We start from the raw sequence: 27,006 nt of genomic DNA on the forward strand, positions 1-27,006 counted from the left end.
ATTTATTTCATCACTTTTAGTTAATGATACTTTATAAACCTATTCTGCTGTTTAACAAAGACAGTATCATCATGTTTAAAGCACTTTTCAATCTGACAGCAGCACTCAGTTCTCCTGCACATGTGTGATCTTGGAGTGAACTGAAGGTTCAGATGCAACTCTCAGGTCCTGTGTGGAGACTTTGCTGGATTTTGTCTGTCTGTTAAAGATGTGATTTTCAGATGCTATTCAGCTGGTGTAGATAGTGGGGGTTTAGATCTAAAACATCTTCTTTTGTCCTCCATTCATCCAGTTTCATGAGATAAAGTTTTGGTACAAGGACTGGACTGAAAAGACTGAAAAAGAAACTTTGAAAGAGCTTTAGGAAGCCTGGAGGAAAAGCAGTGCTTGTTTAATCAAATGTAATAATACACATTGTTTAAATGTCCCAAAGTAAAGAGATCTCTCTGTGAACCTTTAATTCGTCACCCTCTTGTGGCAGCAGCTGGCTACTGTTACTTGCACATGTGCACTGTGGTTTTTTATTACATTATAATTTAATACAAAACCCTTTAATTAAATTAGTGTGTTGAAGTAATATATGAAATATTAGTGTTAGGTAAGTCCCAGAGTTCAGTTTAATGGACATTAGCTATTGTGATAATTTGTCCAAGTAAAAAATCCCAGAAATGTCATGTGACAACCTCTTTGGCTTCCAGAATCGTGACATCACGCCCATTTAGAATCTTACCACCACTTTGATCCTTTGAGCCTTTTATCCTAAAAACCCATAAATAGGAGTGAGAAGCAACAACTTTTAGTTCGTTGTTCGCAGCATTTATGTTCGCAGCATTGAAACGTTTGAGAGAGAAGCCTTTCAAAACAACTGGATCCTTTTCAGAGTGACTTTTTACACTTTCCATCATGTCTCTGAAAAAACACACAGGAAAAGAAAAAGTAAAGCCCAGCTCTCCTCTTCTGGCTCAAGAAGAGAATATTCAAGTTCAGAAGATGTGCTTGGAAGAGGAGATTATCTTCCTCAGAGAAGAAAATGAGAGAAAGAGCGCTGAAGTCAATAAATTGTTCAGCCAGCTTCTTGAAAAGGAAGATATTCAAAAGGAGAAAGAAATGGAACTCCTTGACATGCGTGGAAGGAACTTTGAGCTCAAAGCAAAGCTTGATAAAGCAATAGAAAAACTCAAAGAAATCCTCCAGCAGAAGAAAAATGAGAAAGACAAGGACAAAAAGGATCAGGAGCTGCAATTAAAGCTTGATGAAGCTCTGCAAAAAAATACAGAAATCCTCCAAGAGAAGAAACGGCAGGACATAGAACTCCAAAACTTGGGGATCAAATACAAAGCATTGCTTCTAGAGAAAAAGCAACAACCGATCAAACAGAAAGAAAGCAAGCTTGAAGACTCGGAGGAAAACTACAGAGAGCTGAAAACAAAGCTTGATAAAGCACTGCAAAGAAATAACCAGATTCTTCAAGAAAAAGAACAACTGGAAAGAAACCAGAGAGACATGCGGTGCCAACTCCAAAGCATGGAGGAAAAATGCCGAGTCCTGGAAGTAAAACTTGATAAAACTGCAGTGCACAAGCAGAAATATCAAGAGCTGCTTCAAGAGAAAGAACAACAGGACATAAAGCAGAAAGAAGACAAACGTTTACTCCAGGGCTTTGAGAGGGAAAACCAAAAGCTGCAAGAACTTTACAAGAAAATGAACTACAAAGCAACTGAAATGGAAGGAGAGAAGGAGAAACTGCGAAAACAATGCTCAGCGATGCAGAGTCAGCTCAGTGACATGCTGACAAAAAACACCAAACTCGAGGAACTTTCAAACACCTTGAAGTGCAAAAACACTGAGGTGCAGGTGCTAAAGCAGCAACTCCAGAAAACAAATGAAGACCTGCAGTGCAAACTTGAAGAAATGGAGAGGAAAAGTCAACAGTTAGAAGACGCTCACAACAAATTACAAGAGCGTTATACAGAGATGCAGGAGGCAAAGGTAATGCAGGAGGCAACTTCTAATGAGTTGAAAGAAAGGCTCAAAGACAAACAAGCCGAATTAGAAGAAGTGGAGAAAACATGCAGGAGACTTGAGAAGGAGAATACAGAAACAATCGATCAGCTGAGAAACCTGATCCTAGAGAAAAAGGTTCTCGTGGAAAAGCTCCTGGAAAAGAAGAAGAAACGCTTCCGCTTCTTCTGGAGGAAGGACACTCATGCTTTGTCTGGTTTTTCCACTGCTGATGTCACCTCGTCTTCCTCCACCTCTGTTCCATCGTAATTTTGACCTCCCCTCTCCTGCCCTCTCCCTCTCTCCTGACACCTTGACACCTCTCCCTCCCCTAGCTCCCTTGAACTCCTAACACCTGTCCCATCTCCCTCCCCCCTCTCTCTCTTTTCACCCTCACCCCCAACCAGTCCCGACAGTTGACTGCCCCCTCTAGAGCCTGGTTCTGTCATAGGTTTCTTCCTTTAAAGGGAGTTTTTCCTATCCACCGTCGCCTAGTGCTTGCTCAGAGGGCATTGTTGGGGTTTTCTCTCCTCTATCTCTTTCCTCCTTTCTATCCCTTTCCTTGCCCCCCCCCCCACCCCCTTCTATTTCCCCAATAATTTAATAATAAACACAATTGGCTGCATTTTAAATGTGTCTGATCAGTGTCTTCATTCAAGAATGAATTGTCTTTGTCACAGAGTCATGTGTATTTTGTGTTTTCCTCGGGCTGGTGATCCTCGCGGTCGTTCAGCCCTGGAGTCCAGATTATTAGTGTTTTAATCACATTTAGTGTTACATTTTAGATCACCACAATAGGATATCCACAATTTAGGATTCAGGCATTTGTTTTAGTTTGATATCGTAATCATTCTATGATTGAGTCGTTAACAGAACCAGCAGTTAGCAGCAATAACTTCAAATCAATGACATTTGCAAGCATTCCTTTATACACAGCATTTCAGTCAGGTTGAGGTCTGGACTTCCATGATGTAGATTTGCTGCTGTGCTTGGGGTCATTATCCTGTTGCATGGCCTAATTTAGAAGAAGCTTTATCTGTCGGACAGACAGCCTCACATTTGACTCTAAAACACTTTGGCATACAGAGGAGTTCGTTGACTGCAAGGTGCTTTATTGCTTGTGTCTGCAGAAGAAGCTCAAATCACCACACTCGAACCAGCATATTTGACAGTGAGTTTGAGATGTTTAAGTGTCTGAGTGTCTGAAATACTGACATGTGAACGCCAGAATATAATGGTGAGATTTTAGTGCTGGTTAGATTGCATACACACTGCACATTATAAGGTTTTACAATTTTGCATCTGTGACCATTCAAACACCAGACAGTACTGAATGTTTCTTCTTTCTTTGTGCAACTTTACAATCATAATGTCCATTTTTGGGTTTTGGGGGATTTTTAGGGAAAGAAGGGAAGTTTTATTTTTAATGATCAGTGTCAGTGATTAATCACTACAGTGACACAAATAAATTTGTCATGTTTTCACAGATTTATTTTGATATTACATCATATTTGTAAGAGGAACATTCATTAGGTTTAAACAAAACCATACAAAAGAATTGTAATGCTTGCATATTGTTAACCTAGAAGCACTTTTAGTCTTTGTTAAGTTTATCTAAAAAGAATTTGGCAAACACCCTTTTTTGAATGTCATGCTCTTGCAGGCTGCAGTAACATTTGAGTTTGTAAGTGCAAAGGTCCATTCAAACAGGTGGTGACATTACAATCCTTGGTTTATGTACATTTTGGAGCTTGTCAACATTCAGCATTTCCAAAAGCAGAATAAAAATTTGAAAGCTTGAAGATATATTTACATGTACATTTATTTTCCTTCCTTGTGGTCATACAAATTCTGCCTCTGATGCTTCTGACTTCAGATGTTAGTAAAAAAAATATTGTTAATCGGGCAAAACTGTTTTTCTTTTAAACATATCAGGAGGTTTATTTTCCCTGACATCATCTAAACACATCTCCTTTGCAATACTGATAAAGTTTCTCTGTACTTTGCCACATTATATTACAGCAGATCTAAAAGTTGTATCTAAATGGCGATTCTCCGTTAATCAATTTGTATAAGGTCAAGTCCTGGATATTTTACTAACTGTAACAACAAACCACTGCTTCCTACTGTATGCATTATAATCTACAGCATCTACAAAGACACCTTCCAACAAACGGCTACACTCTATGATCTCAGCTATGATAATTAAAGGTTTGTGCTTTCTAGACATTCCCTGTAATGGAAAGAGCAGAGGGGTGTGGTACTTCATCACGGCCAGAAGGAGGCACTGTGTAACCATCAAACAAAAGACCCCAGTGTTGATAAGGCAAGGTACTGTACGTTACCACAGGGTATGAGGATACAGGTAAGTGGCAAAATCATTCAATCCATCATCAGTCACCGCAAATCAGAATAAATTTGTTACGTTCATTCAGGTCCTGATGTATTTTTATAGCTGTATAAAACTACTAAGAGAAAGATATTAAACAAAAAAAGATAAATCCAGATAGATTCAATTAAATGTCTCTTTTTTAACCCATCATGAACTTCAGTGGTATTTTTAAGAGAATAGAAGTAGTTATGAAAGGGTAGTACTTCAGAAAGTCCGAGGATCCATGAGTGCAAGGCCATTCAGAAATAGTCACGATACATCTTGACCCAGCTCTAATTTGTGAGTGAAAACTATGAAGGTGTGGATATTTAACAGTTCATAAGGTCCTTTCTCTTTGAACCTGCTTTGCTCGTCATCAAACTTGTAAATGTGGGAACCACCAAACAGCTGAGCCACAATGACAAACACCTCATTTTCCATGATAACAGATTTGCACCCCACAATAGACTGACCTAAAGGGCAGAGAAACACATGAATCGCTTGAGAATAAAACTCAGCTCAAGCATTCTGGGAGTGTTTGTTAGCCTAATGTGTGATTTAGACTTCCTAACTTACAGTGTCACTGGAAACTCCCTTTAACCCTTCACCCAACCTTCCACATAACCTGACATGCACCTCCTGAGAGATGTAACTACACGTTGGGTCGTCACAGCCTGCGAGGACTTAAATGGTTAGAAGGTTGCGCTGCAGGATCAAGAGGGGTTTCCAGTTATGTAGTAAGTTAGGACACATTTCCTGCAGAAGGCGAAATCAAACTTTACCTGTGATGTTATCATAAGTCCTGAAGTTCATTTCTATGTGGTCCCACTGGAAAATCATACAGCTCTCTGTGCTGGGAGCAGAAATGGCCACGTAGACATCATTCTTATAGCTGAATGTGTCAACAGACAACGATTGTGAGGCAACAGACTGATGAAGGATGAAATCTGTGGAAAGGAACATCGGGAAATGTATTTTTCACAAACCAACAAAGCCACGTTAAATGAATAACCTCTACACAACTTAGAAAGACTGTGCTGAGTTCTCTCATCCTGATCTCAGCTGAGATTTACACGGAAACGATCAGTGGAAATCGTTAAGGTACTATTGGTCTACATTCTTCTTCTATGGTAGCAGCCTGGGCAAAGTAACACCCAAATTTAAACTTCTGCTTTCTGTTGGCACCAATGACTGTAGAAAACATTGTATTTCACGGCTAAACTGGGAGAAAGACAGACTGCAAGAATTACACAGCACACTATTTTCCTATTACTATGTACAAACTCACAGCTCTATAAGGGAGTCAAGTTCAATGAGGAGGTCCCTGGGCAAGGCTTTAATGTTATTGTTTGCCAAAGACCTGGAAACAAATGCAGTTGATTATGAAAAAGAGACATCATTAAATCATGTATAACAGATAACAGTTGTATTTTCAGTCACTGGAACATACAAGTGAGTCAGGTCCCTGAGTCCTCTGAAGGCATATTTGGATGTAGTCTCTAGTTTGTTACTCTCAATGAATCTGTGGATCAACAAGAAGAAAAAGAAAAGTATATTTTTTGATCAATTTCAACATTTTGCCAGCTAGTAAACCAAATGGTAAGTGGACTGGTTCTTGTACAGCACTTTTCTATTTTGCCTGAGCACTCGAAATCCTTGAAACCTGTCTAATTCAGATCAGGACCTCAAAGCACCAGCAGCCCAGATCAGCTGATCACAGCCTGCACACAAAGAAAATTTACTGAAGCTTTGAATAGAAATTGCGATTCTTAACCTCTTGTTGAGCCACTACAACCAATTTTAGAGTTCCCCCACCTGCTGAATCCCACTTTAACCCGTTCATTACTCATTTTCTGTTTAGAGTCGCTCTCTACAATGTAGAGATATTTTAAAATCTTTCGTCTTTTTCTCTGCTCATGTTCTACCAAACTGATTCAAGCCGAGTATATTTATGAGAATTAAAATTTAAAGAAGTAAAGGTAATTTTCTTAAGTATTAATGTTACTTTAATGATACATTAATATAGCACAAGGTTCAATTAGCTTTGCACAAAAATAGCTGGTAGAAAAATCCTCCAAAGAGCTACTTTTACTGGAGTGGTTTTGCCACTAATATCTGTACTTCTGATTAAGTACAGAATGTCTTTGCTTTTGCCATCTCACACTCTTCATGTTTAAACCCATCTTAAATGGGACCACAGAGGAAATATTTGCTGGAGCACACCTCGTGTCCCCCAGAATCCTTACTTTGTCCATGTGAATTTTAAACAATCAAATCTTGTGAAAATGGCCACAACTTGTATATTTAACACAGACATAATACTTCTCCCACAGGAGAAAGACTGTGTACATCTTTGCTGTTGTAGATTAGATTTAAGTTCACTTCTTTGCAACAGTCAAAACTGGCACAAGGCAGACACTGAGAGGGGAAGCAGGTTCACAAGTTTTATTACATGAGAGAAGAGGTTTGAGCCAAAAGCAGACAGGTGAGGATCCACCAGTGAGTTCTTTCCTCACAGACAATTATTGTTTTCTTTGGTAAAACAAACAAACAAACAAACAAACAGTGGTGGTGCTGCACTTGAAATGAAGTAATAACAGAAATTTAGTTTGAAATTACACTTGCATATGTACAAAACTATTTATTTATGTAAAAGGTGAATTAAAACTGGTAATAGCAGGTGGTTAGTTTGTAATATTACTCATTACTACGACCTTATTTCACTGCTTTTTTATTCAAGTTTGTGTCCCATCACTTACCCCACACAATAAACAAGGAATGAAGGACATGTATAAACATAGATACAGTGATAGATATAATTTAGATGCAATTTAGCATAGTTATATCTACAATCGGTCATCAACTTTATAGAGTTGGATGCATCAAGACCGATCTTGGTCTCGAGACCGGTCTCAAGACAACTTTTACGCGGTCTTGGTCTTGTCTTGGTCTCGCTGTCTCGGTCTTGCTGTCTCAGATCGACATAGTGGTCGGGAGATTTGGAGTCAACAGTATCCATGACACAACGTAACGTTGGATAATGTGTCATGCACAAAAGCATCAGCTCTAAGAGCCGTGCTTAGAGAGTGCTTTGTAGTGAATCAGGAGAGTCGACTCCCATTGAGCGAGAGCCGGCTCCTCACTTAATTTCCTTTCGCTGCTCAGCTCTCACACAGTGGCTCAGCTATGCTCCAATCCCTCCATATTGTGGCCAATCACATGCGAGGATATAGGATAATATCATTATGTGAAAAACAGAGAGGGTGAGAGACGCGACAGTCAAGTGGAGCGTGCGTCTGTCCTCTCAGTAAGTGAGTGAGACAGTAGACAGCGGTGAGGAGAGCTGTGCGAGTGCATCGCAAAAACACATAAATATGCCTGACACCTGTAAACAAAGCAGCATCTGGCTGCAGTTTAAAGACCTTTTTGTCTCTGTCTTGGTCTTGGTCTTGTCTTGGTCTCGATACCCTCTAATCTTGGTATTGTCTTGGTCTTGGTTTAGGCGGTCTTGACTAAAAGTCTACAACTTTATTACTTTCATATTCTTTCAAAAGCAGTTTTCGAAACATCTTTGTGAACTGACTAATGCTTGAACATTGCTGTAGGTCCACAGGAAAACTGTTCCACAGTTTTACCTCACAAATGGTAAAACAAAAGGTTTTAACCCTTGTCCGTTCTTTAAGAGTCTTCAGATTTAATTTTCCCCTCAATTCATCCTCTGTACATTTCCTGGTACTGTGTCTGGCTTTGTACAAAATTTTTTGCAGTTTTATATTTTATAGGAACCATAAACTTCAAAATTAATTTCAAGAACAAGTTCAAGAAAAGTTAGGAAGCAAAGAAAGACAGTCATCGTCTCCATTGTAAGTGGGCGGGGGAGGATGCTACAGTTTGTACAAGAAGCATCAGCTCTGATTTATTTTAACTTTAGGGTTTGACGAAGAAAGCGCAAGAGAAAATCTTCATATGATACAGTTACATACAAATTACATACACATGTATAATGTTTAAAAATATAATCGAACATTAATGAATTATTGGTCAATATCAGTAAAGCAAAAGACATTCTCTGTTTACTACAACATTGTGCCAAATTAATTTAGTAAAGTTACATATGAATAACTTCATGGAGGACAAGCTCCTCGTTGCACCCAGCTCTCTATTTTTGCAGCAAACTCATCTTCTTGTTTATTAAAGTTCTTAAATTCTTCATCATGTGCGAACAGATGTTAACGATTTCCTTCAGTGGTTTGCAATCAGGCAATAATCTCGTCACTATTTCAAGCGGATGAGCGTAGTTCTCCAACATTTCCTCAAAACCTAATGTTGCTATTCTGTACATGAATTGTGCCTGAATGAGAAAAATAAAAGTTTCAGCAGAATCACAAAAACAGATCACTAATTATCAGATCAGTAAATGTATGCTGATGTTATTGGAGGTTTTTGTTACTGATGTAATGAATTAAACACTTTCTCAGTCAACGTGTGAGTAACATGGAGAGTGACTGACCCACCTTTACCCTTTGTTCTTCTTTTATTCCTTTGTGCACGGTTTCCTTGAATAGTTTCTGAAAATGAAAGAAGCAGAGCATAGTGAGTGTGACAGCCGGTTGAAAACCACAGCAAAAGACAAAAATTCTAACAAGAACATATTATTTATGTAAAACTAATTAACAAAGGTAAAGGAAACATTAGCATTTACCAGTGGCTCCTTGTTATTCAGTGAACTTGAGAGATCAAACAGTTTTGTGATTGTTTCCTTTCTATACTTGTTTTCTGCCTGACGGGGGGAACAAAAATAGCACATTTAAATTAACTAGATTATTCTGCATCCTGTACACTGCAGTTACTATACTTTCAGTTGATCACTATAGACAGTCCAATATAAAATGCACTCATTAAGTAAAAACACACAGCAGATTTTAAAAACTAATTTGGAGCCTGAGTGACCCACCGTCCATCTTTCTGCCTCTTTTATCGCTGTTTTCATGTACTCAAGCATCTATAGTCCATTGCAAATAAAGAAAAAAAAATAACAGCAGTTAATGAGCTTGTAACTGTACATGTACACAGAAGTCTGTAATGGTTGTATCATAAAAGGGAATTCAGCAAGAATGAATTCACCAGTTGTTCTTCGGTATACAGGGAAGTTGAGACTGAAATGAGGCACAGCAGAGAGAAGATGAGAAATAAGCCTCTGGCACTAGCTGGTCCCCTGGTTCTGGAAAAATCTGCTGCTGCCATCGCTTGTAAAAGTGGAACAAGTGCTCAGTTTGAGAAAAAGTTGATAAAACAAAGAAATTTGGAACAATAGATTGTTAAAAATGTAATATATATATATATTTTTTTACGTGCTGTATGAATCTAGGAAAAGCTGCAGTACCGTACAGGCAAAGACTGAAAACATAATGAGATAACATGCTGCAAATGCTTTATATACGATGTGACTTAACTCAACCCACGTCTCACGTGTGAGCAGTCCTTTCACTTTTGTTTTCAACAAAGCTTTTGTGTTTGTCTCGTCTGCTTTATAGGAATAGAAGCCCATCAGTTATTGTTAGAACATACCAGGACAAAATACGTTTTTCCACTGAGCTTTTAGGATGACACTTCATAATACTTATCATAAGTGGATTGTGAAATGTTTTATATATTTTTATTAGTGTTTAATAAGTACTAGAAAAGTTTGGATTATATTTACTTATTTGAGTCGTTTCCTGTTATTAAAAAATAAAAATCAGTGTAACTCTTAACTTGCTATACTAGTTACATACTTTTAATTCTTTCAGTTTGGGGGAAGAAATAAAGTAATATATACTATGTTTTTATAAAGCATAGAAGATGTAGAAAGAGTAAAAAAGAGTAAAAAAAAAAGAAAAGCACACACAGAGCAGTCAGTGTGATATAATTTATTTAATATAGAACAAGTATTCAGGGCTAGCCTTCATTGTTGTTGTTGAGTATTCAAAGTTAAATAGAAGATCTATATTAACCAAAAAGACACAAATAAAAGGGAACACATTAAGATAACAATATGTGAATACAAGTTTCTTTTTTGTTTTTTATCAAAAAGTTAGTAGAAACTCCTTTTTTCTAAGTTTGAGTTTAATAACACCACGATTATCAGTCTATTATGCAAAATGCAATAAAAGCTGCTTCCCAGTGAGAACAGCATAAACAACATACAGCTGTCATTTCTCTTACAGAAAACCATCATATTTAATGATGAGATTTATCATTATTTTATGATTTATTTTGTATTATTATTTATTATATAGAAACTTTTAAAGTTTATCTGGTTGAGTTTTAGGATGATTTTCATGTTTTCCTCTTTTTTTTTCACCATTTTTCTTCTTCCTCTCTGTGTGATGGGATGATGGTTCTCTTGTAGAAGCGTCTCAAACTATTTACTACGTCCATCATTGCAGGAAAATCCTCAAAAAATGACGATGTCCGTATTAGTTCTTCCAAAGATTGAAGAAACTGTAGTTTTTCATCAAGTTCACTTGCTTCTTTCTTCTTGTATTGTGCCTGAAGAAGAAAATAACATTTATTTTTGGCAAAAGTCAAATTTACTTCTACAGTCAGAGTGATTTGCAGTTCTCTTAGTGTGCACGGATATGACTCATACGCAGCTGTTTTTTCCTGCATGACCAAATTTGACTGAGAACATGCAATCTACATGAACCTGACTGATCCGCCTTCCTTCTGGCTGCTTTTGCTTTTTCTGATTTTCTAAATTGTTCTAAGAAACTTTTCAGAATTTTTTGAAATGTGCAAAACCAGGATGCGTCAGTTGCTTAAGCACTACATATTAACAACTCTGCATAGAGAGAAAAACACCCAACTGTGATACGCTTATAATGACTTACATAGTAACTGTAGTTTTACATTTGCAAATAAATGTTTCATAGAAGTACCTTCAGCAACAGTTAATTCAGCAGTGACTTTGTTCTTACTTTCATCAGTGAATTTGTGACATAAACCAGGGACAGCAGAAAGATGAGGATTAAAACGTTGGTGTTTCTGACACCAGCCAGTCCTCTGCTCCTGAACGCTGCTGCTGCCATCACTGTGGAAATAAAAACAGCCTTTGAGCTTAAGAGAAAATGAAAGAAAATAAAAGAAATGAATAAATAAAGAATCAAATCTATGTTTCCTCTTGTTATGTTAATAATATATTTTTTGTTTGAAATCTTAGGTATAAACCATCCTATGGTGCAGTTTTGCTGATCTTACCTGCCTGGTGAAGGGACAAACAGCTGTTTCACAGACTGAAAACACAAGGGAATCACACGCTACAAATACTTAATGTTCTCCTGATGTGACTTCCCACTGATCTGTGAGCTGCTCTTTCACTTTTATCTCACAGTAGTGATATGATCTATGTGGCGGGGGTGTGGTTTCCGGCCTGCTGCAGCGGAGGGGTGTTACAGTGAGCTCTCAGGGCGGTGCCGAGGTGTGGCTGAGAGGGCGGGTGGGACTGCTCAAGGTGATCATCTTCTTCTCTGTATTTTTCAATAGTGATGACGGGGACGGAGACAGGAAGAACGTTCCGGCCGGAACGTCAGAACACAGTTGCTTTTATATACCAAGTTTATATGCTGTTTATTTAGCATTTAACCTTCTGTTAGTTTGAGCCAGCCCGCCGATATCATCCAATTAGTAAGGTGGGCAGTTTTAGTGTCGGATGAGCGGCAAGCTTCTTCTTCTATACTCTGGGACAATTTGGCAGCAACCCAGGTACCAAGACAGTTATAGAATTTACATTTTTGGCAGTGAGCAAACACTGGACAACAATCAGCCAGCTGTTTACTTTCTTGTAAAGAAACTCCGTATTAACAGGAGGAAAACAGGAAAATACAATTATTGATTACATTGCAAGTGATACAGCTTGGAGCATGAGAAACTGTTGTTTTTCTTGTTTCACTCTGAAAATGCTTTTTGATATGACATTTATAAGAACAAGGCTTTGTAAATTTGATGTTTCATGGCCGTTGTATTCATTGTATTTATTTATTCCTGTGTAAATAAATCTGTAAAACGGCGACTATAGGACGGGTCCCTTCATGGTTTTTTGATGAATGTTAAATCTTTTCACCACAATACAAAGTGAGAAGTGAAGCCTAGTTTTTTTTTGCACTTTAAAGGTCTGTGAACTAAAATATAAAAATTATACAAACTATAAAGTAAATTTTCAGTGTAATTCGATTTTAAATCAGCTCCTGTTTTTGTTTCATAATTAATTCTAAATTTTAACATGTTACATTTCATTCTAACAGACTTATGTAATTTGTCTCATTTTAAGAGGATTATTACTTTCTTTAAGATTGTATTTTTTATGCTGATTGTTTTTTTTGTTTGTTTCACATCTGTTGTCAGTTTTTTATGTTACCACAACTGAAATTATTTCTTCTTCTCCACCCGTTTATTCAGCTCAGGATTTTCTTTCCACTTCTTGACTTTATCAACTTTCGAATATCAACTCCTTCATAGTTTTCTTAAATTAGAAATATTTCTCAGTCACCTTACAGTCATGGGATCTCAGGCAACAGGCACATTATATAAGTACTACTTCTATTCTCCTGAAAATATTCATGAAGACAAAAAAAGATCTATTAATCTATTTGGATTTGTCTTTTTAAATTAAATATTTTTGTTCTAATAGTTTTGTGGATACAAAATAATATGACAGGACTTGAAGGAAAGTAACACATTTACGCTCATTTGGGGCGACTGAGGATGGATCAGATGAGTTTGCCACCTGTTGCCACCATGTACAGCATGTTGCCTTATCAGCACTGGAGTCTTTTGTTTGATGGTTCCACAGTGCCTCCCTCTGGCCGTGATGAAGTACTACACCCCTCTGCTCTTTCTATTACAGGGAATGTCTAGAAAGCACAAACCTTTAATAATCACAGCTGAGATCATAAACTGTAGTTATCCTTCCTTCCTTTCCTTCTTCCTTCCTCTTAAGCACTTAAGGGTTGCTGGAGATGGCTTGAAGACTATCCCAGCTTTCACAAGGTAAAACTCAGGGTACACACTTTACAGTTCACCACTCATGATCACATTCCCAATAGATGATTGTAATTCCCAAAAGGATAAACAATTGACCTAAAAAAGCGAGTTGTTGGACTGTGAGAGGGAGCCGGAGCACCCTCAGACAACACAACATGCAAACAGCAGCCAGCAGATTCACATGCACGACCTTCTTGCTGTGAGGCAACAGTACCAACCACTGCACCACCGTGCTGACCTTAGAGTGCAGTTGTATGGTGGAAAATGTTACTGTGGATGCTTTATTACATACAGAAAAAAGTACTGGTTTATTATTTTAGTGGGCAAAAGAGTCAAGATTGGATCTAAAGGATGTAAATGGACAAGCACAGTGCATTTCTACTCAGTCTGAACACTCGACACAGCCTCATTCACCCAACTGCACACACATGATTAGGGGAAACTCAACGTTCAGTATCTTCATTTTTTCATGAAAAGACTTTCTCTGTATCTCTGCTCTGTTTGTTTTTGACTTGAAACACTAAATAAAAGTTTTACTGCACATCTGTCTCTATTGTTTAATCAGCAGCTGTAATACTAAACTGTCCAAAATTTACAATTCTACATTTAGTAGATTTAGAGACATTTATTTCATCACTTTTAGTTAATGATACTTTATAAACCTATTCTGCTGTTTAACAAAGACAGTATCATCATGTTTAAAGCACTTTTCAATCTGACAGCAGCACTCAGTTCTCCTGCACATGTGTGATCTTGGAGTGAACTGAAGGTTCAGATGCAACTCTCAGGTCCTGTGTGGAGACTTTGCTGGACTTTGTCTGTCTGTTAAAGATGTGACTTTCAGATGCTATTCAGCTGGTGTAGATAGTGGGGGTTTAGGTCTAAAACATCTTCTTTTGTCCTCCATTCATCCAGTTTCATGAGATAAAGTTTTGGTACAAGGACTGGACTGAAAAAGACTGAAAAGAGAAACTTTGAAAGAGCTTCAGGAAGCCTGGAGGAAAAGCAGTGCTTGTTTAATCAAATGTAATAATACACATTGTTTAAATGTCCCAAAGTAAAGAGATCTCTCTGTGAACCTTTAAGTCGTCACCCTCTTGTGGCAGCAGCTGGCTACTGTTACTTGCACATGTGCACTGTGGTTTTTTTTATTACGTTATAATTTAATACAAAACCCTTTAATTAAATTAGTGAGTTGAAGTAATTGTTGAGTATTGCAGCATCGACAGCGATCAACTCGAAGGAAAATGACGACGGATGCAAAAATGTCCTTAATATTTTGGGAACGTTATTCCACATGAACACGAGGCAAAACTTTCCTCATGGGTGCCATTTTGTTGTGGGTATACTTCTTCTTAGGGGCGTGATGACGCTGCATACGTGCCCTTACAATAAACAGTGCCTCCTTGTGGTGACAACTAAAATACTGTCTCTGTTAAACATATTGTACAACATGAGTACACACAATGAATATCTTAACAGTAATATATGAAATATTAGTGTTAGGTAAGTCCCAGAGTTCAGTTTATTGGACATTAGCTACATTTAATAAGAAGATATTAGACCCAAATATATGCTTATGTCAACACATGTTCATTTTGATGAAGTTTACTGAACAAATTTGAATCATCACAACAACCAAAATGTTAGCAACACATCATAAAGTTTATTAGTATAACTATGGTAACCATGTTTATGTTTGTAACCTGATAACTCAAATACATTCTGTAGGTGTCACATTCTGAAGACTGTAAGTTCACACACTTTCAGACATTTGCAGTGAGAAGAAGTATTTTGTAAAAACTTTACAAGTCAGAGGGATTATTTGCTCAAACAGCAACCAGTGCAAACATATTTGGTACAGCCTGATATGTGAAGTTTTTTAATATTTTTTTTTAAAAAATGGTGTTTTGATTTGGTGTTTTGATTCAGAAAACAAAAGAGGATACTGTGGGTGTTGAAGAGGAGAAGGCTCCGCTGAAAAAGAAAGATAATTATTTGTAACTGTTTTCTTATGGGGGGGGGGGGTAACTGTTGTGATAATTTGTCCAAGTAAAAAATCCCAGAAATGTCATGTGACAACCTCTTTGGCTTCCAGAATCGTGACATCACGCCCATTTAGAATCTTACCACCACTTTGATCCTTTGAGCCTTTGATCCTAAAAACCCATAAATAGGAGTGAGAAGCAACAACTTTTAGTTTGTTGTTCGCAGCATTTATGTTCGCAGCATTGAAACGTTTGAGAGAGAAGCCTTTCAAAACAATTGGATCCTTTTCAGAGTGACTTTTTACACTTTCCATCATGTCTCTGAAAAAACACACAAGAAAAGAAAAAGTAAAGCCCAGCTCTCCTCTTCTGGCTCAAGAAGACAATATTCAAGTACAGAAGATGTGCTTGGAAGAGATGCATGAGGAAAATCTCATGAACAACCGCAATACAAAACACCCGCCCCAGCCAGAGTACATCTATTATGTCTGGCAGAGTTTTTTTGAACAGCGAAAGCAGATTATCTTCCTCAGACAAGAAAATGAGAGAAAGAGCGCTGAAGTCAATAAATTGTTCAGCCAGCTTCTTGAAAAGGAAGATATTCAAAAGGAGAAAGAAATGGAACTCCTAGACGTGCGTGGAAGGAACTTTGAGCTCAAAGCAAAGCTTGATAAAGCAATAGAAAAACTCAAAGAAATCCTCCAGCAGAAGAAAAATGAGAAAGACAAGGACAAAAAGGATCGGGAGCTGCAATTAAAGCTTGATGAAGCTCTGCAAAAAAATACAGAAATCCTCCAAGAGAAGAAACGGCAGGACATAGAACTCCAAAACTTGGGGATCAAATACAAAGCATTGCTTCAAGAGAAAAAGCAACAACCGATCAAACAGAAAGAAAGCAAGCTTGAAGACTCGGAGGAAAACTACAGAGAGCTGAAAACAAAGCTTGATAAAGCACTGCAAAGAAATAACCAGATTCTTCAAGAAAAAGAACAACTGGAAAGAAACCAGAGAGACATGCGGTGCCAACTCCAAAGCATGGAGGAAAAATGCCGAGTCCTGGAAGTAAAACTTGATAAAACTGCAGTGCACAAGCAGAAATATCAAGAGCTGCTTCAAGAGAAAGAACAACAGGACATAAAGCAGAAAGAAGACAAACGTTTACTCCAAGGCTTTGAGAGGGAAAACCAAAAGCTGCAAGAACTTTACAAGAAAATGAACTACAAAGCAACTGAAATGGAAGGAGAGAAGGAGAAACTGCGAAAACAGTGCTCAGCGATGCAGAGTCAGCTCAATGACATGCTGACAAAAAACACCAAACTCGAGGAACTTTCAAACACCTTGAAGTGCAAAAACACTGAGGTGCAGGTGCTAAAGCAGCAACTCCAGAAAACAAATGAAGACCTGCAGTGCAAACTTGAAGAAATGGAGAGGAAAAGTCAACAGTTAGAAGACACTCACAACAAATCACAAGAGCGTTATACAGAGATGCAGGAGGCAAAGGTAATGCAGGAGGCAACTTCTAATGAGTTGAAAGAAAGGCTCAAAAACAAACAAGCCGAATTAGAAGAAGTGGAGAAAACATGCAGGAGACTTGAGAAGGAGAATACAGAAACAATCGATCAGCTGAGAAACCTGATCCTAGAGAAAAAGGTTCTCGTGGAAAAGCTCCTGGAAAAGAAGAAGAAACGCTTCCGCTTCTTCTGGAGGAAGGACACTCATGCTTTGTCTGGTTTTTCCACTGCTGATGTCACCTCGTCTTCCTCCACCTCTGTTCCATCGTAATTTTGACCTCCCCTCTCCTGCCCTCTCCCTCTCTCCTGACACCTTGACACCTCTCCCTCCCCTAGCTCCCTTGAACTCCTAACACCTGTCCCATCTCCCTCCCCCTCTCTCTCTTTTCACCCTCACCCCCAACCAGTCCCGACAGTTGACTGCCCCCTCTAGAGCCTGGTTCTGTCATAGGTTTCTTCCTTTAAAGGGAGTTTTTCCTATCCACCGTCGCCTAGTGCTTGCTCAGAGGGCATTGTTGGGGTTTTCTCTCCTCTATCTCTTTCCTCCTTTCTATCCTTTAATTGACCCCCCGCCCCGCCCACCCCCCTTTCTATTTTCCCAATAATTTAATAATAAACACAATTGGCTGCATTTTAAATATGTCTGATCAATGTCTTCATTCAAGAATGAATTGTCTTTGTTACGGAGTCATGTGTATTTTGTGTCCAGATCATTAGTGTTTTAATCACATTTAGTGTTACATTTTAGATCACCACAATAGGATATCCACAATTTAGGATTCAGGCATTTGTTTTAGTTTGATATCGTAATCATTCTATGATTCAGTCGTTTACAGAACCAGCAGTTAGCAGCAATAACTTCAATTCAATGACATTTGCAAGCATTCCTTTATACACAGCATTTCAGTCAGGTTGAGGTCTGGCCCTTCCAAACAAGCCATACTTGTTTGGTCTTTTTCTAATTAAACTGTCATGAACGTTAACATTTAACATGCTGTCTGAGGCCTGTAGAGGCTCATTTCCTCATTCGCTAATGCACAAGTTTAATTCAAGTCAAGCAGAGTTTTATTGTCAACCCAACAACATGCACTCAAGTATACAGTGCGATGAAATATCATTGTCCTGGATCAAAGGTGCAAAGTGTAAAAATAAAATGGGAAAATTCAAATATACATACATACTTACAACTATACAGAAATAAGATAATCTAAGAGTAAGTACAACAGTATTGTACTTGAATACAGAGAGAGTAAGAATAGAAAACAATGAGAATAAATAAAGACAACAGACAGAGTCGATCAGTACAATACAGGGTAGTGTAAGAATTGGTTGTGAAAGGAGAGTGTTATGTAGTCCAAGAAGTGTGTGGAGAAGAGAGTTCAGTGTGGAGGAGCGCAGCATGGTGTTCAGGAGCCGGATTGCTTTGGGGGAAAATCCTATTGCACAATCTTGCCCACCTGCTCCTGATGACGCAGAGTCATCTTCTGGATTAAGGGGTGGTAAACAGTTGGTGGGAAAGGTGATGCGGGTCGGCTATGATGCTTGTGGCTTTCCCAGTGCAGCGTGAGGTGTAAATAGCGGGTTAGGATGCTCTGTATGGTACCTCTGTAGAAGGTGTTAAAGATGGGTTTGGGGATGTGGACCTTCTTCAGTCGTCTCTTGAATTGCAGTCGCTGCTGAGCTCTTTTTGTCACTGATTTGGTGTTGCTGGTCCAGGACAGGTCCAGGGGTGGATCTAGAGAAATTTTCCTAGGGTGGCATGGAAATCAAATGGGGTGGCAGAATCAAAGCCTTTTTTTAAACACATATGCAGGTGTTACATATGGTTAAAATGATTAATATGCAGTAAGTATACACGTTTCATATAAATATGGTCTATAACTTAATTATTTTCTATAACCCACATAATTAAACATTTCAGTTACATAAAAAAATTACATTTTTATTTTATGTACTGTATAGTCTGTATAATAAATAAATATGTACCCAATAAGTATAAAATCCAGAAAGCTACAAAACATTGGGCAAACTTAAGTCTAACTTAAGTTTCACACGTTTGTTGTTAGACAGAAAATCAAATTGTTCCTTACTACTACTACTAAAATGTCAGAAATCTACTCTGTCACAAACAATAATTTAAACCTAATTTCCTGAGGTCCAAAATATAATTGACCATTTTTGGCTACTTTTGATTTTGTGTTTTTTTTACCTTGTCTTGCTTGGTATCATTCTTTTCAGCACAACCTCACATGTCCGAATTTACAGTTATTTTTTCATTGACATACTGTATTAACACAACTGATCTGGAATCATACAAACACATAAAATCCTAGTAATAGTTATGTTTTCTTTTAGTGTAAAAACCACAGACATGTTTAGTAATTTATTTTCATAACTTGAAATGCAAATATAAATTGTAAATTTGTAAAATTTATGTAAAACTTTTGTGAATAATAAAGTTATATACAACTATTCATCTAAAAATGCAGCCAATGCATCTTGTGTTCTTTTTTTTGTACAGCCATTTAAAAATACTACTTAACTAAAATGAGAGAACAATAAGGTGTCACAATAAGATGCCCCACAAATTATTTGTGACAGTAAAAAAAATTAAAATTGTCTACCACAAGACAGAGAAGAACATCAGAGGGAGAAACGCTGCAGGCCTGACAGCAGGAGGTGTATCACTCCTTCTGTTTTCCACCTGGAGGCAGTGTTCACACTGCATTCTGCCTGTGTGACGTTCATTCGTGTCCTCACTGACACACAAAACAAAACAACAACTACACAACACAACACACTAACTACACAAGTTAACACAACACACCAACTGTACGCTAAACATCACAAATCTCTAACATCTCAAAACTCGCTCTCTGTCTCTCTCACTCGATCGCTCGCTCTGTCTCGCTGCCGTTTACATCACCTGGGCTGAGGCAGTCCAAAAAACTCACTTTGTTCAATCAAGTGTTTGTCGGATATTCTGCCACCCCAACCTTTTGATATAAAGGAAACTCTCCCTGGTGTGACACCAGTTGAATGTTTCATTGTATAACAACGTTTGTAATGGGAGTATGTCTCTGACCTCGCTTTCAGGTCTTTAGGTTTTCAATGAGAAATTCAAAGCAGTCAATAATACAGGCACATCTGCAACGAACATCTCAATAACATGGACGTTGACACCTGACGCTGCTCTCTGTGGTATGGTGCTCCTGAATGTCCTGCTGGTAGTTGAACCTGAGATCTCAAACATGCAACCAACCATGGAAGATTCAGTTTAATCTCAACAGCCCTGGTTGAGAGAATAAGCTAGGTTTATTCGTTTTGGTCCTGTTTATGTAAAAAGCTGTTATGTGTTAAGAGTTAACTAAATGAAAGAGACTGGACGAAAAGTGTTTATATTCAAAATAAACTGATCATAACAAAAATATGACCTGACTAATACATTATGTTAAATTCAAATGTTAGAAAAATCTTTTCAGTAAGGAAGCATAAATGAAAACATTTGTTTAGGAAAGACAAGCGCTGTGACAATGCCAGTGCTTATGCACTTATATGTGAGGGGAGAAACCATTGTTTACACACGTTATCAAGGATGAGAATTTTGTAGCATGTGGGGGCCGACGCCATTTCCTCTCTTTGAGATCAGCCCTGTGTCACAGGGTACTGATGAAGCAGAACTATATAAACATTTTAAAGCAACTTTGTAGAGATATGGATATGTGTTGCTGAAGACCCATGTTCACCATGCAGTTCAGATGAAGTAATAACAGAAATTCAATTTATAAAATTTCTGGCCCAGTGACAGGTGGGTCACACATTGGCCTTAACACTTTGCATATGAGTGGGGAGCATTAGCATTTTCTAGCAATTAGCCAGTTTCGTATATCTTTTGAATAAAAATTTAATTGCATTGCAAACTCAAAGTAACAGAGCAAAATAGTGAAGGCTTGCGAGTCATGTTGGATGAAGTGATCGGACGAAATACACAAATGGTGCAAAAAAAGGAGCAGCAGAATGCAATGCACCAACAGTTGGACATGCTAGCTTGAAGATATGGAGAAAAACCATGAAGGGCTGAAAGTAATGTTTGATGAATACTCAGGAGAAACACAGAAATGTTGGAAGAGAAGGAACAACTGGAAGAGACACAAAGAGAGATGCAGGATGTTCTCCACAACTTCAAGAAGAAAAATGCAGACTTACAAGCAGGGCCGTGCAGAGACGTTTATAGGGGCGGGTGCTCAAAGCTAAAAAGGGGCACATTGAACCAGGCTGAATAACAACAACACACATTCATCAAGAATCTAATATGGGATCGCATCATACTATATCACTGTTGTGAGGCAAAGCAAACGTAGCCTATGTTTTACCTGATGGGTACAATGTTGCTGTTGAGGGGTTGCTGCTGCTCCTGCTGCTGATAGTGCTGGAGGGCAGGGCTGTGTTGATCTGAGACTGTAGACATTAAAAAGTCCATAGGAGAGATGGTAGCTGATTAAACAAGTGTCATGAGATAATAACAAAATGCAAAGATTGGTGACAGCGCTTGGAACCATAAGGCAACAAAAAACTGAGAAATAAACTAGACTCTGCCTGTGAATCACTCTTTGCCTCTCTTCCTCCTTCCATCCCCTCATTTCATCTGTCACTCTCCACTTGCTGTCCATCTGAGAACAAGGCACAACTTGCTATTGCAATAAACTATTATTTAATTATCCACACTTAACAACTCTTACACTTAATCTATAATAAAATGATGACAGAAAAATGTTATAGAAGCAAAACATTTCAGTTGTGCTTATTATTATTTTTATACTGGAATACCTCTCCAACAACTGGTACATGTGTTAATGTTACCTGTGCTCTTTGTAATCCAGCTGCTGAGGGATCCACTGCCTTTAGTAGCCTCACACAGCTCCTACTGTTTCCTCCTCATGTCCTTACCAGCCATGTCTGGACAATGTTATATTATGAGTAATAATTCAAAAATTCGTATACATAAAACACACACATGCATGCACACACAGTGACATTTTAGACCTTCTTCAGAATACTGTATATACTGTGGGCACAAGTTTGCATCATGGTGCTGATCCAGAATCCTTCCCTTATTATTTATTGCTAGAGCTACAATAATAAAGCAATGAGGGAAAAAAAGTAATAAATTTATAATAATGTATTTATGATGATTCCATTTGTTTCACTATCCACTCTGTGCAGGAAGAAAGCTTATTACACTTTTAAACTGTAGAGATACAATAATTTTACTGCTGTAAAATCAGCATTTTGTCTTATTTAAAATATAAATCTAATATAATCTGTTTCTTAATGTATGTTCTTTAAAATACAGCGTGTTTTTTAAAATATTATAATTATAATAATCCATTATTATGTGGACATGCATATTAGATCGTTTTAAGTGAAATATAAGCCCCCCAGAAAGGCAGGAAAAGCCCTGTAACTTACTTTAAAACTAAATATGTTCCCTAAAACGGTGGACAGAGCTACAGACCCATGACAGCCTTACCCAGTGAGCCAGCAGCTATGACCAGCACTACTTGTGCAGTTAATAAAAGGACAGGTAAAGTTTGTCGCGCTGTTGTTTCAGTTCGTCAGTTGTCACAAGACAGCTTACCAACGTGTACATGATAAGCTAATACTCCTGTGTGCTTTAGACTACAGTGTGCGCTGTACAGCTACTTACTGGTTTTGTCGCATCAGTCTGTGTCTCTGAGTTAATTTGTGTTTCTCCTACAGCTCCGGATCGCAAAAAATGCGCGTGCACTTTGTGAGCTTGTTCCCGGCTCGTAACCAGCGCGTTCTGCCGTCAAGGGCGATCATTGGTTAATGGTGATCATGTGACTGATGCAAGCCAGCTCCTTTTATTTAGCAAAAATGTGATTAATAGTTAAATATTATTGTTGAGGGGCACAGACAGGACTCCACACGCACACACACATTTAAAACAAAAAAAATTAAAATAAAAAAAAAAAATTTGCCTCAACAAAAGGGCACTTTGGGCACCCATCAGGAAAGGGGCGGGTGCTCAAGCCCCTTCCGCCCCCCCTCTGCACGTGCCTGCTTACAAGTGTTTTATAACGAAGCAAAGGACAAAAACATTGAACTCGAGGAAGAGAAACAACAGCTGGAGAAAAAATGTACAGAAATGCAGCTCAGAAACAAAGAAATTGTGAACAAAAATACACATTTGCATGGAATGTATCACAAAGTCCAAAAGACAAATGGTGAAATGCAAGAAGAGAAGAAGAAAAAGAAAAAACACAAAAAGACGTATTTGAAGAAATGCAGAGGAGACATCAGGAATTAGAAGCCATGCAAGACAACTTAGAACTAAGAAATGAGAACATGCTGAGACAAAGAAAGTGCCGCAAGAGAAATATAAACACCTGAAAGAAAAGGACCCAGAGAAGCAAGAAGCATTAGAAGAACCGGAGAAAGGCTGCCAGAAAATGGAGATTCAGCAGAAAGAATGTTTCAGTGAGATGACAAACCTCATAGTACAAAACAAACAGCTGCAGAACTGAGCCTGAAAAAGAAGAAAAAGTATTTTTCTCTTTTCTGGAAGAAGGATTCTGCTGCACCAAATCACAACAACAGTCGCCTCAAGGCACTTTGTATTGTAAGGTAGACCCTACAATTATACATACAGAGAAGAACCCAACAATTATATGACCTCCTATTAGGAAGCACTTTGGCGACTATGGGAAGGAAAAACTCCCTTTTAACAGGAAGAAACCTCCAGCAGAACTAGGGTCAGAGAGAGGCGGCCATCTGCCGCCATCGGTTGGGTGAGAGAAGGAAGAGAGGACAAAAGGCATGCTGTGGAAGAGAACGAGAGATTAATAACAAGTATGATTCAGTGCAGAGAGGTCTATTAACACATAGTGAGTGAGAAAGGTGACTGAAGATGAAATACCTGCCATGGGAATCCCCCATCAGCCTACACCCATTGCAGCATAAGTAGGGGAGGATTCAGGGTCACCTGATCCAGCCCTAACTATATGCTTTACCAAAAGGGAAGGTTTTAAGCCTAATCTTAAAAGTAGCAATAGTGTCTGTCTGTCACGGTACTGGGCCATTAGGCCCAGTGTTTGAGCTCTAATGCATATTTTTGTATCCTCATGTTGTAGAGTAACGCATCTAGTTGTTTTCTAGTTTGCAGTTTAGTCCTTGGTTCCCTTCTGTCATCTCTCCCTGGTCCATGCGTCTACCTGTCATGTTTCATGTCTGTATGGCTCTTGTTGTCAAGTTCGTGCCATGTCTATGTCTTTGTGTTTCCTGTTTTATTTTGGAAGAGTCTGGTGTTTGTTCATTGTAGTTAGTGTTACTCTCCCCTGTATTGTCATTATGTTTCATTCTAGTCAGCTGTGTTCTCATGTGTCTCCACTTCCCCTGATCACCTCATGTGTGTTTTTAAGTCCTCAGTCTTCCTGTGGTCGTCGCCGCGTCGTTTGTTCAATTTCCCCCGTGTTACGCCAGGTTTCAGGACTCTGTGCTGGTCATGTCCATGTTGCTTACGTGTATACGTTAATAGTTCTTTGTTGTTCCAGCACAGAGTCCTGTTCATAGTTGTCTCCGTCATATGCATCATCGTCACCCTGTCTTCGCTTTCCCTGCTGTAAGTGTCAGTTCTTAGTTTTCCCAGTTCAGCTTCTAGTTTAGTTTTGCTCTGTGCGTTCTGTTATTTGCCACGTAAATCAGCCCAAATAAAGGCTCGCTTTTCGTTTCAAGTTCAGTACTGTCTCCTCGTCTATGTCTGCACCTGGAACCTCACACTCCCACACACGATCCGCCCACCGCAGACCGTGACACTGTCTCCTGAATCCAAACTGTAAGCTTACTCCACAGAAGAGGGCCCTGAAAACTGAATTCTAACTGGTGCGCTGTGCTGATCATGCGTGTTCATATACTACCAGATAGGGAAAATATGGTCCCAGCGGGAGTTTCAGATGAGCGAGGGAGTGAGACTCACTGTTGTTTGGATTTCACAAGGAGGATGTCAAACAAAATGTGCTAATTTGCAAAACATCCCGTAAAACTATTGATGCAAAAGGTAGAAGACCACTGTCAGGTTTATATTGTTGGATTGTCATTTATGCTAAGAAACATATACTCATATGCAGTGTTGGGTAAGTTACTTTAAATTAGTAACTTAGTTACATTACTAGTTACTTCTCTAAAAAAGTAACTCAGTTACTTCAAGTTACTCATTACTTTCAAAGTAACTAGTTACTAGGGAAAGTAACTTTGGTTTTACTCAGAATTCTCTTGTTAATGTGTTGCTTCCGTAACTGGATACCCAGCCAGACTGCCAGTCTTCTAGCTTGCTTACTTGCCACAATTGCACTGTGCCACCTACCAATAGAAAGGAAAAAATAACGTGCACATTTCCACGAGAGAAATCCCACGCCTGGACCGTCGTTGACCGCCGCCATGATTCTAGCCTGCTTTTTACATCCAACACAAAAACTGCAGTCGTGGTGCTTTTGATTGTACTCAGAAGTTGGAAATTCTGCCTTCTGAATAGGAAAATGTAGGTAACACCAGACTGAAGATGAGCTGCATACAGAGCTGGACTGGGACAAAAAAATCGTCCCGGGCATTTTGACTAGAGACCGGCCCACCATTATAGGAAAAATCATAAAGCCTTTGAATGAAAATAAACACTGTTGTGACAGTGATGTACACTGTCTTGATGGTATATATGTATCAATCTATCAATTGTTTGTTGTAAGACTCGGATAACTATTTTTTTAAAAGCGAGACATTTTAAATGAGAATAATAAAGAAAAGTATTTCCTTGTGCCCCCCTTTGGTAAATGGTAAATGGACTCGTTCTTATATAGCGCATTTCTACTCTTCTGAGCACTCAAAGCGCTTTACACAACTTGTGCATTCACCCATTCACACCCATTCGCACAAGCACATTTTTCTAAGTGCTTTCTAAGTAACATTCACACACATTCATACTCCGATGGATGCATCGGAGAGCAATTTGGGGTTAGTATCTTGCCCAAGAATATTTGGCATGCAGACTGCAAACTTTCCCTGTTAATGCCCTACACGGACCCCTGGCAACACTTTGCTAGATCCGCCCCTGCACAGTTACCAGCTGTCAGCTACATAGAAAAGGATCCTGGTGTTATTTGTCTCTCAGAAACAGTTCATAACTTCCCTTCAACTCTTTCATGTCACCTAAAAGGTAAACCTGTTTCTCCATCACCTGTTCAGCTCTGATGATTCAGTAAGGACATCTCCTGGTTTCATCTGCATGTTTCCCTCTCACCAGATAACCAAACCGATATCATGACCAGCAGGTTTTACAGCTGTGGCTCCAGCAAACATCAGCTGATACTAGAAATTAATATTAAATAAATTCTAACAACAGCTGATCAAGCTTAAACGTGCTGCTGTTGTTTAACGCGACATCCGCTGGTTTCCTCTTTCTGGCGCAAAGTGGGCGATAAATAAACAAGAGAGAAAAGCCGATCAGCTGATCATTGATCAGTTTCGTGATTGAAGTAGAAACGGGAGAGGAGAGAATGAGAGAAGAAGAGGCAGCTGTGCAGCTTCAGCTTTGTGTCTTTTTCATTGTAGCTGAAGTCCGGGACAAACTGTGTTCCTTTTCACCTCAGTACGAAACGCGTAATATTTTCTCAGAATACCAGACGATTCTGTTTTTTAGGGGACGGTTGGCAACTCTAATAATTAACCGTATGAACAAAATAAAGTTCAACATCAGTAACATAGCACCCACCCAGCTGTATAGAAACTCCGTCATGCTAGCTAGCACGCAGTACGAAAATGTCAGCATACCGAAAATAAACTCCACCTAAACTTGGTTTATATCTATGGAAGCCCGTTTCCGCCACTAAAAAAAAAAAAAACGATACTTAACTCGAAATTTCGACTTATTTTTCTCGAAATTTCGACTTAGTTTCTCAAAATTATGAGAAAAATAACTCGAAATTTCGAGAAAATAACTCGAAATTTCGAGTTAGCTCTGCCAATCAGTAATCTACGTGAATGACGTCATTTCCTTGTTACCCGGAAGGATATGGCACAAAGGCGCGGGCACTCAAAACTGGAT

The 27,006-nt window shown here is 38.6% G+C and overlaps 2 protein-coding genes and 1 long non-coding RNA gene across 3 annotated transcripts; 1 reads left to right on the forward strand and 2 right to left on the reverse strand.

Annotated features, from left to right (window-relative positions):
* Positions 1-816: 816 nt before the first annotated feature.
* On the forward strand, positions 817-17,262 carry LOC109204719 (trichohyalin-like). The gene is made up of 2 exons (XM_019366274.2): positions 817-2,268; positions 15,682-17,262. The coding sequence occupies exons 1-2, from the start codon at positions 904-906 to the stop codon at positions 17,161-17,163; spliced, it is 2,847 nt and encodes a 948-aa protein (XP_019221819.1). The 5' UTR covers positions 817-903; the 3' UTR covers positions 17,164-17,262.
* On the reverse strand, positions 4,622-5,511 carry LOC109204822 (leucine-rich repeat LGI family member 2). Its single transcript, XM_019366771.2, has 2 exons — positions 5,155-5,511; positions 4,622-4,845 (listed from the first exon to the last, which is right to left on the reverse strand). The coding sequence occupies exons 1-2, from the start codon at positions 5,333-5,335 to the stop codon at positions 4,643-4,645; spliced, it is 384 nt and encodes a 127-aa protein (XP_019222316.1). The 5' UTR covers positions 5,336-5,511; the 3' UTR covers positions 4,622-4,642.
* Positions 5,682-11,774, reverse strand: LOC109204823 (uncharacterized). Its single transcript, XR_002064339.2, has 4 exons — positions 11,612-11,774; positions 11,332-11,444; positions 5,823-5,894; positions 5,682-5,732 (listed from the first exon to the last, which is right to left on the reverse strand). It is a non-coding gene; the product is annotated as an uncharacterized LOC109204823 (long non-coding RNA).
* Positions 17,263-27,006: the final 9,744 nt, after the last annotated feature.

This window comes from Oreochromis niloticus, linkage group LG13 (genome assembly GCF_001858045.2).
Source record: "Oreochromis niloticus isolate F11D_XX linkage group LG13, O_niloticus_UMD_NMBU, whole genome shotgun sequence".
Lineage (NCBI taxonomy): Eukaryota > Metazoa > Chordata > Actinopteri > Cichliformes > Cichlidae > Oreochromis > Oreochromis niloticus.

Bases quoted from the DNA above. Each gene is read 5' to 3' on its own strand.
- LOC109204719 (XM_019366274.2), top strand. From the start codon at position 904: ATGTCTCTGAAAAAACACACAGGAAAAGAAAAAGTAAAGCCCAGCTCT. The intron at 2,269-15,681 runs TAATTTTGACCT...TCAGAGTGACTT, and splicing joins CCTCCACCTCTGTTCCATCG to TTTACACTTTCCATCATGTC.
- LOC109204822 (XM_019366771.2), bottom strand. From the start codon at position 5,335: ATGTTCCTTTCCACAGATTTCATCCTTCATCAGTCTGTTGCCTCACAA. The intron at 4,846-5,154 runs GTAAAGTTTGAT...TCTGCCCTTTAG, and splicing joins GACTTATGATAACATCACAG to GTCAGTCTATTGTGGGGTGC.